The 14,703-nt window shown below is 42.9% G+C and overlaps 1 protein-coding gene across 1 annotated transcript in view; it reads left to right on the forward strand.

The window, feature by feature from the left end:
- Window positions 1-14,703, forward strand: part of AFF3 (AF4/FMR2 family member 3) — a 345,664-nt gene that overhangs the window by 151,779 nt on the left and 179,182 nt on the right. The window contains 1 exon segment of the mRNA XM_019471217.1: window positions 10,102-10,146. Coding sequence (XP_019326762.1) covers window positions 10,102-10,146 — 45 coding nt within the window.

Here is a 14,703-nt window from a genome sequence, read left to right on the forward strand (position 1 = left end):
GTCCTGGCTGTGCCCCCTCCCAGCTTCTTGTGCACCTCCAGCCTTCTCAGTCGGTAGAGCACGGGAAGCTGAAAAGTCCTTGACTTGCTTGTGTAAGCACTGCTTAGCAACAACTGAAACATCAGTGTGTTATCAACATTATTCTCCTCCTAAATCCAAAACACAGCACTGTACCAGCTACTAGGAAGAAAATTAACTCTATCCCAGCCGAAACCAGGACACCTGTTAAGTCTAGATCAGGTCTCAGACTCTAAAATTGAGAAGGTGGTTTTCAGCGATAGAGTTCAATGAGAGGTTGTTTCTCCCTAGGAAACAGTTTTTTCAGCTCTGTATAGCAGCCTATCATGAGAATTAGTCTGGTGTTACCTTCTGGAGATACAGGCTGCTGCTCAGTGTTTTGGGCTCTTGGCTGCCACATGAAGATCCGGTAATTCTCTTTTAGCCCTCTGTGAAAACCTCTGTGACCCTCTTTGGCCCTCGTCTTTGAGTGAGGTATTGAGTAGAGCAACATCTTTGTTACCCATCATGACAGAAACCACCCTTGTTTCCTTTGTCGTGTCCTCAGCTTTGTTAACAGGATGGTCACCCAGATTTTTAATAGCATTTCAATGTTAGTATCTTTCCTTTTGACTTAGTAGAGATATTGTTCAGATGATGATGATTTAGCAATATTGAATTCCTCGTGCCAGGCTCCATTTCTTATTCCCTCCACCACTGCCCAAAGGGTAGATTTTTCCCCATGAGCCGTTTCTAAATGGATGTAAATAGGCTTTAAGGAACGCTTGATAGATGTTACTCTTTCCATCAAACACTCATGTACAGGGGCTTTCTTCCATCAGGGGCCTTTTGTGGGAGAGATTTCTGCAGAGCTGTGTACTGTAAAACCTTCTATCTGTAAGAGGATTAACCCTTTCTGCACGATAGTTTGTAATCACATAACCTTTAGCTCAGTGGGAATGAATACCAATTATCATTTATAAACAGTTCCTCTCATTATGCGCCTATTTATGGCATCTTTTATAGCTTGCTAATTACAAGCACACAAAACAGAAATGTTTGTAGTTAAATAATGTAAACAGGGATGTAATTGATTTTCATGTTGAATAGTTTTTATTGATTTATTGTTAATTAACATTTTTAAAGGATCTCTTGGCAAAATAATCCATTTAATTTATTGAATATTATACTAGCTGATGGTAAATTCATATTAAAATGTCACAAAAAGATTAACAGTTCCACAATACTTGTTTTTCCAACTGTTGCTGCTGTACAGATGTTATATATTCTCCCCAAACAAACACAGACAATATATTAAATGCAATCGATTGGTTTCAGTCCAGGTCCTAGCGGACAAGTGTCCACATCACTAAAAATACCACATTCCAGTTGACACTAATTGGCCATCTGTGCAGCAGGGAGGACAGGCATCTAATGGGGAGAAAAGCTGATCTCTATCGCTCCCAGGGCAGGGTCCTTGGGTCGGCTGTGGAAGGACTACGTGGGCTGAGGAGAGAAGCCCGTACCTTTGCTAAAAAGCCTTTCCTGCTGCAAAACCAAAAGACTCTAGTGTCCATAGTGGAAACTTTCCAAGAAACAGACCACAGTGTAAAGCAAGCAGTCACTTAATATGTTCAGAGCATGCATACAGTCCTGCAGCAAATGTAGTATGCTGAAGGCATTTCCAGTGGTCCCCACTGGCTTTTTCCAATTTTTGGGTGGGAAGAGGGGCTGTGGAGTCCATTCAGGGGACCAGCATTTTGGTGTACGCCAGTTACCTTCAGCTCCCGTTGACTTCACTGAAAGCCGAGGTCACTTACTCAGCACCTCCCAGGATCAAGCAAGTAGCAAGGAGTAAAATTGCAAGTTGCAATCTTCATTATTATCATCCCATTATATTTTTCAAATGGGTAGCAAGAGAGTGTAATCACATCAGACCCTATTTTTTCATTAGTGAAGAAAAACATTAATATACTGTGACATGGTATTGATTTGATACAATCAATCTTTCCCAATAACAATAAAACCTTTATATTTTATTAATAGAACAATGCAGTTCTTCTCCATTACAGCTCCCTTTTATTGTTCTGGGTCACAGTGTAATTCTGGCGTGTTTGGATTTTTATTTTTATGAATATAATGTAAAAGCCTGTAAAATTGCTCCACTGATCTGCCAGTAGGTTTCATTTGAGGCTCCCAAGCATCTTTTATTAGATGAAATGTTACCGGTGCAGCTCCAGTCATTGATTGTTCGATGGCCCTTAGGGGTGGAGAGGGTGGGGAGGTTTCAGAAGGGTTCTGAGCCTTTAATTCTTTCGATTTTTTTGTGGTGTAGACACTGAGACATGGACTCAGACCACCTCATCAGTTTGAAGATGACCTCTCAACACATGGCTGGACCCAGCACTCTAAATCCACTCCAAACTGGGCTGTAGGTGCCTAAGCTCTAGTGAAGCTCCCAGCAACCATCCAGATGGCGGCCCTTCAGCATCACCTCACTTTGTGACACTGGGCTTTCTATACATAGTTCAGGTCAGGTGCTACATGGGCAGGAGGTTCTTCAAGCTCTGGGGCAGGCCATGGGCATGCACTGCAGGAGTTATGCTCTAACCTTGACTCCCTGCTTTTTAAAAAAAAAACAAAACAATACAGTGAATGCCTTTACTTATACATCCACAGTAATTTAAAAAAAAAAATACAATATGGTGAATGCCTTTACTTATACATCCACAGTAAATCCATCTTCAACTAGATGCCAGTCTGAACCTCAGAGGCTTGATCCTTTCAGTCCTCTCAGGTCTGCATACAGGGCCAGCACAGCCTAAGGCTCGTGGTACTCTGGATTATGGATTTATAAACTCCTCTGCAATCTTCCCTCTTGGAGGCTCTGCTTTCCAAAAGCTGCTGTCCTACCTCTGTTGTGGGGGAGCTGCTGAGCAGGCTGTTCTGAGCGAGTATCACTCATCAAAAGCAAAACGTGCTCTTGTCCGATTAGCGTTTCCTTTCTAGTGTGCACGGCAAGTCTATTGGATCATTTGGCATTTCTCTCTATCTACAGATATTTTTGATTCATCTTCTTTGGTTAGCCAGAACAGCTCCCTGTTCCTGGTACAAGACTGGGGCATCGTGATATTCTAGTTGCAGCGAGACCCCCAGTTAATATAGCCAGATACTTTCATTAAAGCAAAGCTAGATGACTTTTATCACTTGCTCTTTATTCATTTTTTTCTTGAAATAAAATCTTTGTTACCCTTTCTCTTCTTCCCTTTTGAACCAAGAACAATGTTGCAAGATCCCATGGTAGGAGAAATAATCCCCATAATAAATATGAAGGCTCCATTTCAAAAGAGAGTGGGCTTATTAAGGGTAACAGTTTATTAAACAGTCACTGTAAATTAGATGGATTTAATAACTTTAATTAGTGCAACGCTTTCTGACACAGAGCTTGAGGAGAATTCAGCTGTTCATCCCCATCTCCCTCCTGCACGTCTCTGTGTCTAATGAAGCAGCAGCAATTCCTCCTAGTAAAAGCGAAACGGCTCCTACTCGCAGCAATGCAAAGCGCAGGAGGAAACTACTGTATCAACAGACCATGGCCACTGGCACTCCAAATTAGTAGTAAGGAATAGCACGAGTGCAAAGTAAAGCTTTCAAATATCAGGAACAACAGAAAATCAAGCTTCCTGAGCCGTCTCTTCATTTCTTTTTCCTTGACGTAACCCTACCCAGTTCAGCCCTGCTTGCCTGCACCCTCAGGGAGAGACGAGGAGTCTTCTCCGTTTAAGGGCTGTGAAGTGCACAAGCATTACTAATGCCGACCGGAGAAATGAGGGGGACTACAGTATGCCTTGGCTCCCTGAAGTCCAGCCCTGTTAAAGTAGATGGAAACATTGGTGGTAGGTCTCATGTCACCCATCAGGATGGGTGCCATTCTTGTTAGTAAAAAAAAAAAAAAAGAGAAATGCCCTTTTTAGTTCTGTTCTGGTCATAGGTTTTTCCTACTCAGTCCTTTTCCTATGGGCCGTTCCACTTTATCGGAACTGAAAATGTCTGCCTCTATGTTGATTTTGACCAAAACTATTTTCATTTTTGTTTGGAGAAAATATTTTCTTAAAGGCAAAAATTTCTAAATTTGGAGTCAGAGTGAAACATTTCAATATTTTGTTTGAATGACTTCTTGATTTAGGCCATATCTTATTCTGTAGCTATACATTTTATTTACATTTCTTAAAATTTGATGTTGAAGTGTTTTGATTTGATCAAACCTTCATTTCTCAACTAAACTGAAGAACACTTCTTAAAATTTCATTTTCAAGGCAATAATGTCACAAAACTACATTTTTAATGGGAGCACAGCCAACGGGATAAAATCTACATGTAGGTGCCTGGCCCCCAATTCAGAATGGAAATATGTTCCAAAAAGTGGGCATTTCCTGAGGGACAAAAAGTGAGGTTTTAACCAGGTCAAGGTCTAATTTTTTAACCAGCCCACCTTTCCTGAGGTCCGAAGTCCTGCATTTGCTCTCCAGAGCAGTGTGGTTCAGCGCAGCCGTCCCATAAAGAGCCTTTTGGAGGATGTGGCACATGTAAGGAAATAACAAGTTAAGCCCTGAATGTCTAAAAACCCTTCCTGGGCATCTGCAAATGACCTCTCCTAAAAAATTCGTTTATGTGGCTTGGCTGTATTTCTGCAGAGACCCCAGAAGTCACCTCTCTGCTCTCAGGCACGTCTCCCCATTAAATTTCGTCATTTTACTCCACAACTTGAAGGTATTAATATCAGTTCAGAGAAATGATCGAAGGGAAACTGTTGAGGGCAATGGTTCTCCACAACCCAACAGGCAGATGCCGCACGTACGAACAAGTAAAAAGATAAGGAAAGCACCTGTCAGCCTTACCCCGTGAGAAACGCTAGCCACGCTAACAGAAATAAGGATTGGGAAAAGCACATCTGTGTGATGCAATGAATGATGCACGCATGAGTGAATGCAGCCCTACCGGGGAAATGACTGCAGAGAGGCCAGAGAAACTTAGGTTCTGTAATGGTGACTGTGAGCTCTCCTTTCTTAAGGGAAATGAATACCTTTCTTTTTTTAAGCACACAGCTGTTTCCTTTTACTGACATCTCCTGGATCCCCCGTACTTATCTTCTCCATACTTGTTTATTTTACAGTTCTGAAGTTCCTTTCTAGCAAACGGATTATATAGAAAATGTTATATATACACATGTGCATGCATGTGTGTGTATCTCCATACTTTCATGGTCTTGCCTGGCAAAGAAGCATTTCTATTATGCTTTCAGATCAAGGTCCATCAACGTGGGCTTTTTTCCCTCTTTTTGCTATTTTTTTTATCATGGATTTAGGTTATTGCCTGCCAACATTTACTGCCTGAAGCTTCACTCTAGGTCTGCAGCCCTGTGTTAAGCAATGCCATGCAGTGCCTGTGCAGGGCGGGGGTGAGAGCTGCCCTGGAGGCAGAGGTGGCACCCAAAGGGTGGGCGCGTGGCGGCCGCTGCCGTGCCGCCGGTTGCAGATGACTGACGTTCAAGGGCCGACACAGCCAGCCTGGCTCCCACTGAGTGGAAGAGGCCAGCAAGTCTGCTGAGTGCGTACCTCAGCCTTCTGCAGATCTTAATCACACTTAATTTATAACAGCGGCAAAATCCAGTAACTTCTGGAGACTTTTTAAGAACACTTAGCACAGTCCAAATAATAACAGCACCAAAAGCTCGCATCATAAAAATCTCTTAGGCTAAAATGGAAATAGATACTTGCAGAAGATTTTTCTTTCTTTCCTTCACACAAAGATTTGAAAGGGGAGAGAAGTATCACAGATAGGCAATTCCTTTCAGAGGGGTTTCTTTATATATCTCCATGTGAAAGCTGTTGGTAAGGGAAGAAAAAATAAAGTAATGCTCTGAAATAAAATTTGTACAGATGTAGCTTTTTTTGAAATGACATCCCGTTTCTCAAGAATTCGATGTAGCCTTTAGTCAGCCTTGTTCCTTACAGTTCTCTGTGCTTTGCATGGTAATTAGCTGCTCGTTTTATCGGCGGGGGGGGGGGGGGGGCGGGCGGGGGCCTCACCCCCGTTATCCTCGGCGGCAGCTCCTCGCATCCTCCTGCCAGACTGTATGGCAGCCGCATGTATGTGCAGATGTTTGGCGTTCTTCAGGCTGCGCTGACTGAGGAACGAAGGTAATGGGCACAGCATCGGAAAGGGAAGAGACCGGAGCCCACTTCCCCCGACAGCTCCCTGAGACTTGCCAGTATTTCGCTGATGGTTCATTGGAGGTTCAATGAGGCGAGTTTGTTATGACAGATCGCAAAATGCAAAGGGAGGCAAATGAGCTGGGTTCATCAATGTCAGAATAAATACAGGGTAGCAGCTCCTCGGCTTAGTTGGGAACAGCAGCCTCAAAACCTCTGTTTTGTTTTAATTTTTTTTAAAAAAGTAATTAAAATGTTTATTGCACAAGTGTACTGTGGCATGCAGGCTATCGAGAGGGTGGAGGGGCTGCTTTGCGTGGATTGCCGGTACTGCCGACATCAGCCTTACGCAGGAGCTGCGTCACGCAGCCAGCACCAATGCAATGGTGTTTGTACCCTGTGCTGTTTGTTGACTGCAGGTAATGCAATCTCTTCTTTTAATTCAGATTTCAAGAAACATTTACCAGCTTTTTTTTTTTAATAATTAAAATAGGGCCGTGAAGTTAAATTCAGGTTGCCAGATTCCCAGGCAGTGTGGATTCCTCTATAATGTGACTAGAGATGTAGCCGAGAAGAGCTTTTAAAGTGAGAATGGGGAGTCTTTTCCATACCAACATCTACAGATGCTTTTCAGACATACCTTAGGTCCCACAATAACACTCTGCATTGTGTTATATGATATCATGACGAAAAAAATAATACGGCCCCAGGCCATATGAAATTGAAGTTGCTTGCTGTGTGCAGAGTGTAGTCTCTTAACTTCCCCGCCCTTATTCTAGAAAAGTTTGATATCAACAGAACTGCAAAATCCTTACAAGTATTCAAAGCAAAAATAAATTAAGACATTTATATTTGGCACTCAAAAGATGAAGAACAAAGAGGAAAAAATAGAAATTGAGATTTTCTCTAAATATTTTTTTCAGTTTTGCATATCTTGTCGTTGGTTTTGTGTTTCCAGCTTTTTTTTTGCCTTTTTGAAAGGCAGTGTGATGATGCTGAGAGAGAGATGTGAAAAGTTTTTTTACTCCCTGCCCAGAGATATGATGTGCTAGGGAGAATAGCTGAAGTTTAACTTCTGTGGTAACGGAAAGTGTAATTTCTTGTTGATGAGTATTTGCAGACTTATTTCATTACACTTCTAGGAGGGATATTTAATTTTGTAATAGAAGCTTGTTTCTAAACCTAGTCTGAAATAGCCCATTGCCAAATTTACCTTCGGTAGTTTTGTCTTCACACAAGAATAGAGAGCATCATTTTACCTTATGTTCAATATATTGTATACAGCATAAGATGGTAGGTCATCTCATCCCTCCTTCTGTAAGATGGCAATGGACTAGAATAGCTAGCTTGAGGTCAGGCAGTAAATTCGTTGCTCTGTAAACAAGGCGTTCATGATGAGGGCTTTACACTCTGCACTGTTGTTAACGGGATAACAAGTCATAGGCTGGGGTTTGGGGAAGGAAAGGGAGAAAATGGAGGGAAACCCACAGAGAAGAGAGAAATAAAAATTAGCTAATATGAATTTTAAAAATCTTAAATATCCAGGGATTGTTGTGGTGTTTCTGTCTGTCTTGTTAGCTTCATTGGCGACATGAACTCTTGCACTTGCACCCCTGCTTCAGCAACAGGAAGGTCGCACGCGGTGTTGTGCGGCTCCTCGGGGACAGGGCTGAGATCAGAACAGGGCTATCTGCTCAGGGCTGCAGCTTCTTTTCAGCATCTGTACATCAGATATGAGTGATTCTCCAAAGGCTGACTTTATAGCATGCTTAGTTCCTTTCCCTTTGAAATCAGTGGTGTAACTCCTGGTGAACTGTAAAGCTGGCGGACTGCGTTGCACCAAAAAGAGTTAATGAGATTCATTTGTTTAACAATCAAGGGCCATATTCAGCAAAGATTTAGCAGGAGTGCTGACAATAAAGCACTTATGACTTTCTATGAATTGGCATGAAATAACAGCCACAAAAAATTATGAAACATAAATTGCTCCCTTGCTTATGCATGACTGCTGTACTTCCGACCTTGGTTACAGCTGTTAAGCTGTGAGCAGCTGCGGATCCAGACCTCCTCAGTGACTCAGCTCAGGCTGGGGAGCGGCGGTGACAGCGTCCAGGACTTGCACAATCACAAATGCTCCCTTGCTTATGCATGACTGCTGTACTTCCGACCTTGGTTACAGCTGTTAAGCTGTGAGCAGCTGCGGATCCAGACCTCCTCAGTGACTCAGCTCAGGCTGGGGAGCGGCGGTGACAGCGTCCAGGACTTGCACAAACTGGCTAGTGGTATCATTTGGGCCTGGTAGGCACAGAGGTATCCATTTTTGAAAGTGCTTCATGACTTTTTGGGTGCCCAAATGCAGATGTGGTAGAGAAGTCTGATTTCCAGGTGACAAGAGCTCAGCACTTTGGAAAATCAGATTGCATTGGTATTTCTCCAGGTGGGCACCTGAAAACTCAGAACCTCCAGGTGGTTTTTGAAAACAAGAGGCGAAGACCAAGCTCACCTCCCTGCTAGCTCTTTGGGGACAGTAATTAATCTTATTGGATTTGTTTCCACCCCCCTTCCCACATGGGAAGACCTCAAGCCCCGGTCTCTTGCTTTCTGAGTTAGTTCTGTTCTGCAAAAGGAAGAAAACCTTCCTTTGGGGAATTGTCAGGGAATTTAGTGTGGTGAAGTAAATCCCCCGAAAACTTGCTTGATGCAGCAGCCACCTGTATCTCGTGGAGAGCTGCAGGAGATGGGCACCCCCTCAGCATCAGTACCTCCTTCCATGGTGCGCCCTCTCTTCCCAGTTGTGCTGGGCAGCGCAAGGGGACTGTGGGCAGGGGGCAGGCAGGAATGGGGGGGCATAAGTATGGCAGACTGGTGTCTCGTGCTGCCTCGTCTCGGCTTTAGTGTGGGAAGTAAATCCCCCGAAAACTCGCTTGATGCAGCAGCCACCTGTATCTCGTGGAGAGCTGCAGGAGATGGGCACCCCCTCAGCCTCCGTACCTCCCTCCATGGTGCGCCCTCTCTTCCCAGTTGTGCTGGGCAGCGCAAGGGGACTGTGGGCAGGGGGCAGGCAGGAATGGGGGGGCATAAGTATGGCAGACTGGTGTCTCGTGCTGCCTCGTCTCGGCTGGCAAGAAGTTTGGGTACTAATGAACAACCAAGCTGAGCATGCAGGTGAGGCACCGGCTGGATGGTTCCTATAGGGGGATAGCTGCTCTGCCAAATCTCTGATTTCCCCTCTCCGGAATGGCTCTGGAGGAAGCTATACCGTTCAGGAGAGCTGAATTCCTCTGCGCCCTCAGTCCCACAACGTACGGGTGGGTTTAGGGTCAGCATTTTAGGAAATCGTAGCCTCCTCAGGACTGCTGTGCTGCCTAGCCTGCGCTCAGTGTTGCAGCCTGCGTTGCAGTCTCTGCAGCTCTCCCCTCAGCATCACAGTCGCCTCTACGCTATACATCGTCAGGCTTCACATAGGCAATGTCACTGCAAAGTCTTTCCTGCACAAAGGATGCGGAGAGATGTTATTTATTTAATATAAATAAATGCACATATTGGATCTATGTACATGCAATAACTGTTTTGCTTATGCTTACTCATATGCGGTATATCCAGAACAGCAGGAACCGCACCCAAAAGTGGTGCAAACAAAGTCCTATGAATTTATACAAATATGTTGCAACCATACGTAAACACTGCAAATATTACATCTTCCTGTGGTGCTGATGGGGAATAATTTGAGAATTTTAAGCAGTGCAACTTTCAGATGCTGGAAAGATTTGGCCTCATTTTGAAACTGTAATAGAGGTTGGAATATATTTCATGTGACAACCATGTCCTCAAACCTGCTATTTGTTATTTCTTTTTAAAACACAAATAAACTATTTTCTCATTTTGTTTACAGGACAGTGGAACAGGAGATAACAGCTGCATTGAAGAAATATTGCGGGTAGGAATCCCTAAAAAAACATTTTCTTCCAGTGCCATTTTGTTTACTCTAAAAGGACAAGAGAATAACAAGAATATTGCAATTACTGCTGTTAAAAATATTACTCTTTTAGATTGTCATCTTTCTAAGGAAAAAGTAGGCAAAATTATTTCCTCATGAAAAATAATTGAAAAATCTGTGAAAACAACCTTCTAGAGCCTCTGGATTTCACTGCTACTTTGTGCCAGTACGGCTGACCTTCATGCATGCAGAAGCAGATAATGGGATAAATTATAAACTGAAATGTACGATGCCGTTTCAGGTTTACAAACCATGCAAAGTGCATGTTTCCATTAATCATGACTGTCAAAAATCTTAATTTTGAAGGGAGGTCTAGGAAGGTCATTTTCCACCTGGATTTAATTAGAATCTATTATGTAATGTCATTATGTCCATTATGTCCATTATATAATGACAATGTGCAAAATCCGTAGTTATTTCCATATTTCATTATTTTTTCTTTTATCTTAGTAATTTCTAGTTTATTTTCATGAAGCAAATTAATACACATCCAGACAGATCTTGGCTTGAATCAACTTTGATATTGATTATTTTCTGAGGCAGACAAATTTGTAAACAATGAAACATTTCCATATATTTTAACTCGTGGTTGTTTTGGTTCTTTTTCTAAACTGATAATTCAATAATTCACAATGATTATAAATCTGATATAATAGTGAGTGAAACACCAATCAGGGCAGATGGAATGGTAAAACCTTCCTATTACTGTGTGCGCTTCCACCTCTTGGATATCGACTACCCAAATATTTCAGATTGTTTATAAACTACGGGGCTATAAATATTTGGTTTAGAGATTAGTAGTGCATTAAGCCTGTTGTTTCTAAAGGCATTTCTCCATTCTCCCTGAATATGTTAAATACAGCTTTTACTTCTAAAAGTGGACAAAGAGTTTATCGAAGGGTAATGATGATGGATTGCTTATGACTTCACTGGCAGCGCTTTTACCTAGCTAACGTTTACAAAGTAGGCTTTTGTAGGGCTGAACCGCATATTGAACAAGCCTTAGCCTCAGTCCCTGCTGTTTCATTACAAATTAATAGCAGATAGTATAATTCATGAGAGCTTTTTACATTTTTCACGATGCACTAAGCATATGATGTGATTGAGGCTCATTCGCCCCTTTTTTATGCAAGGCTTTTAAAATGAACAGTCAAAAAAGCTAGTATTTCTCCTTAGGTTGTGCAATTTGGCTTGTGCAATTAGCCAAAAAATGTAGAAGAGACATGGTTCCTTCCACGCAGAGGAACATGGATATGTAAGAGACCCCAGCTGAGAAGAAAAATGCACTGTATGACTAGAGATGGTAAGGTGCATCTCCAAACCAGTGAACACAGCTGCTGCTCTCTCTTTTTTTTCCCTTGGGAACGTTCCTCAAGAAATACTTTCGTGAAGCTTCATGATGAAGCGTTCAGGACATCCTTGGATGGGTAGGACCCTTTTGTTTGTGAGGATTTATTCACAAATTCTTTCACTTTGCTTAAAAACAGAATAAAACAACCCACAGCTCAAAAGCCACACTTCGCATCAGTATCACGCTATCTGCTGAGGCTTAGCATGGCTAAAATAGAGAGCGCACCGTTTTCATCCCCTAGCTCTTGTCCTCACATGAATACTCAGTCATCATGGGTAACCCCTCCAATCTGTCCATTCTCCAGGTCTGCAACCTGGGTCTCACTTTCTATTCTGAACTTCCCTTGTGTCTCTGTGTCTAAAACTACACGTATATCTTGCAGACTGTTACTCTATAGCATTTCTAGCTGAAGCTCTTTATTCACAAAGGTATAAGTCTCAGGTCCAAATTCTCATTACATACCTTGATTGCTGCAGCATCCTTTCCTTGGTTTTGACAAATGCAGTGTTACCCACCTCCATTCACGCTGCTGTGCAGATCATTTTCCTAGCTTGACATCTTGCCCAAAGACATTTGTCTTTACACCTCACCACGGTCATCTCCTTCTCTATCACATCAAGTACAGCTATTTGTCTCTGATTTTAAGGCCTCAAGTCTACCAGCTCGTGCTAACATATTAGCTCCCACTTTAGCTTACCTGGTGATGCCAGCCTCTGCCACCCTGTTGCTAAGTTTTACATCAATTAATTTCTCCCATGCTTCCCATCAGATCTGGGAACAGCCTTGAACACTTTCCTGATTAGCTCCATACCTACCTTCAGATCCTCTCTTAAGATCCTCCTTTTTCACAAGGACTGTGGAAAAACAGTGGTGAGGTCAGGGCTATACCACTGTTTCTCATGCTTGAACATTGTTGTCCCACTTATCCCTCGTAGTGCCCCGTCAGGCCAGATGTATTCATCTGCTCTCTTTTGTCCTGAAAAGTGAACTTTCTGCATCAGGGAACTGCTGTATAGTACAAAAGCAGTTCTTAGGTACTCTCGCAATACAAATCCGTATCAGCAGTGGTTGCTGTTACTGATAATTAGTGAAAGCAGCAACAGTAATAATGTGCCATTGCTATTCACTTTGTAGATTACTGGCATCCAGACTTTTCCAGCCCTCTCCGTGCCCTCTTTTTGTGCTGAACAGATCCATTCAGTTTTAACACAGATTTTTGGTTTTCTGAAACAGACTATTTGTAAGGAATGCCATTTCCATTTTTTTGTTGGAGGTGCTATTCACATAGTAAAGCCAAAGTTTAGCTCCTTTTCGGACAGAATATATGCAGTTCCTGTATGGGTGCCCAGAGGCAGACAGTGAAAAGCCACAGGAGCTGCAATCCTTGTGTTCCCCTCAGAAAAGATGGCTCTTTGCTGGCACGCTGAAATGTGTTTATTGTAGGAAGGGCCACTCTACTATACGGAGCATCAGCAAAGAGAAGAAGATGCTTAAAATTTATCTTTTTAAGGAACATTGCACCCTATTTTAGCTGTCTCTTGCACAACACAAAGCAGAAGACATCCTCTCTTTCTAGACAGTGTGCTCCCTGCACACATCAGGCTGTGGCTCTTCCAAGGGATAGCTACTTCCACAGCATGTCCGTCTTTCCCCAGTCCAGACCAAGGGCAGTAGAAAGCGTGCCCCAAATCTGCTCCATCTGCTTCCCTGTGCTTCCTTCCCCCAGCGGGTGAGAGGAGGCAAGTGCTGGTTTGTGGACAGATCTTGTCACCCTCTGGTTTCAGGACTTGGCCAGAGCTAACATCTGGCCCTGGGCTGCAAAATCAGTTGAGGCATAGCTTTAAAATCACCAAATCTTATTTTGCACTAACTGTGACAAGAATTTGTAGTCTTTGTGCTGCCTGGTGCAACGCAGGGTGCCACGGCTTAAGTCTAGCCTTTTTTGATGTTGTTTTACTAAATGTATCAGAGCTCTGTGGACTTTGTAAATTGACAGATCATTCTGCACGAAACTGCAGCTTCCAAAGAAAGCCCCCAAGAACTGAGACGCAGAACCGCTTCCAGTCCTGAAGGAGGTTGATTAACAAGACAGTAACCCTGTCGAGATTGGAGCTGTTGTAAGGACTCCTGCTAAGTTTATAATCACTGCAGGAATCCTGAACCTCATCTAACCCCATGCACTAGTTTATAGCAAGTTCTTCAAAGTGTAGTGACTTCTCTGTCCCGCTGCAGGCACGCACGTCGAGGATAGAGAAACTTCTAAGAGAGCCTTCGATGTAAATAACTCCAGTAAGACCAAGTTACAGATGTAATGTCAAATCAAGAGAGAAAAGCCTCATTACTTGACAGTAGCTGTAAAAGGCAATTCTTTGTAAACTTCTGCATTGTTGGTAGAGGACATGGTAGAAAACTTTGAAGCGGAAAATAAGAGTTAAGGCTACACAAATACCCTTTATTCCATCGTGCCCTGAGCAGTAGCTACCTGAGTTCCTGAGACACTGCCAAAGCCAACCTATCTACTTCCTTGCTAAAACACAGGCTTGCTAAGCAAGATTAGTAATTTTGGCTGATTTCTATTTGATTTTATTAGTGTGTGGAACTGTGTATTTTGTTGTGACTGGTGGGGTTTGGAGTAAATATTTATTTTGCTGTGGTACATGGGAAAAATGGGAGCAGCAAGAGTCTTGCCTCTCCACTAGGTTAACTGTTGCAACCAATATCGGATGCACTCAATATATTTGCCATGGATTTAAGGAGAAAGGGATTGTGTCAGGTGCAGGCAGTTCTTGGTTTGTAAGGTAAGTGGTGGGAGATTGATCTGACTATTCTTACAGTCTTAGCTGCGATTTCCTAGAGTTGCGGTGGCTTTGTTGAAAGGAAACCCACAGACAAGCTGAGCTTTTAATTATTGAAGATGTTCCTTGTGAATTCCCTTTTTTTTTGTGTTGACATGAGAGGTGTCATTGAACTGAAGAGAGGCAGACATAGTGTGTTTGACTGCAGGATGCAGAACTGACAGAAAGCTGATGGACGAAAGCAACAGGAATGCAGAGAAAGGGCTAGAGGAAAACCTGGGGATACTGGTGGATGAAAACCTGGACATGAACCAGCAACGTGCGCTTACAGCCCAGAACGTCGACCATAAC

The sequence above is a fragment of the Aptenodytes forsteri genome, unplaced genomic scaffold, assembly GCF_000699145.1.
Source record: "Aptenodytes forsteri isolate BGI_AS27 unplaced genomic scaffold, ASM69914v1 Scaffold96, whole genome shotgun sequence".
NCBI classification, from domain to species: Eukaryota; Metazoa; Chordata; class Aves; order Sphenisciformes; family Spheniscidae; genus Aptenodytes; species Aptenodytes forsteri.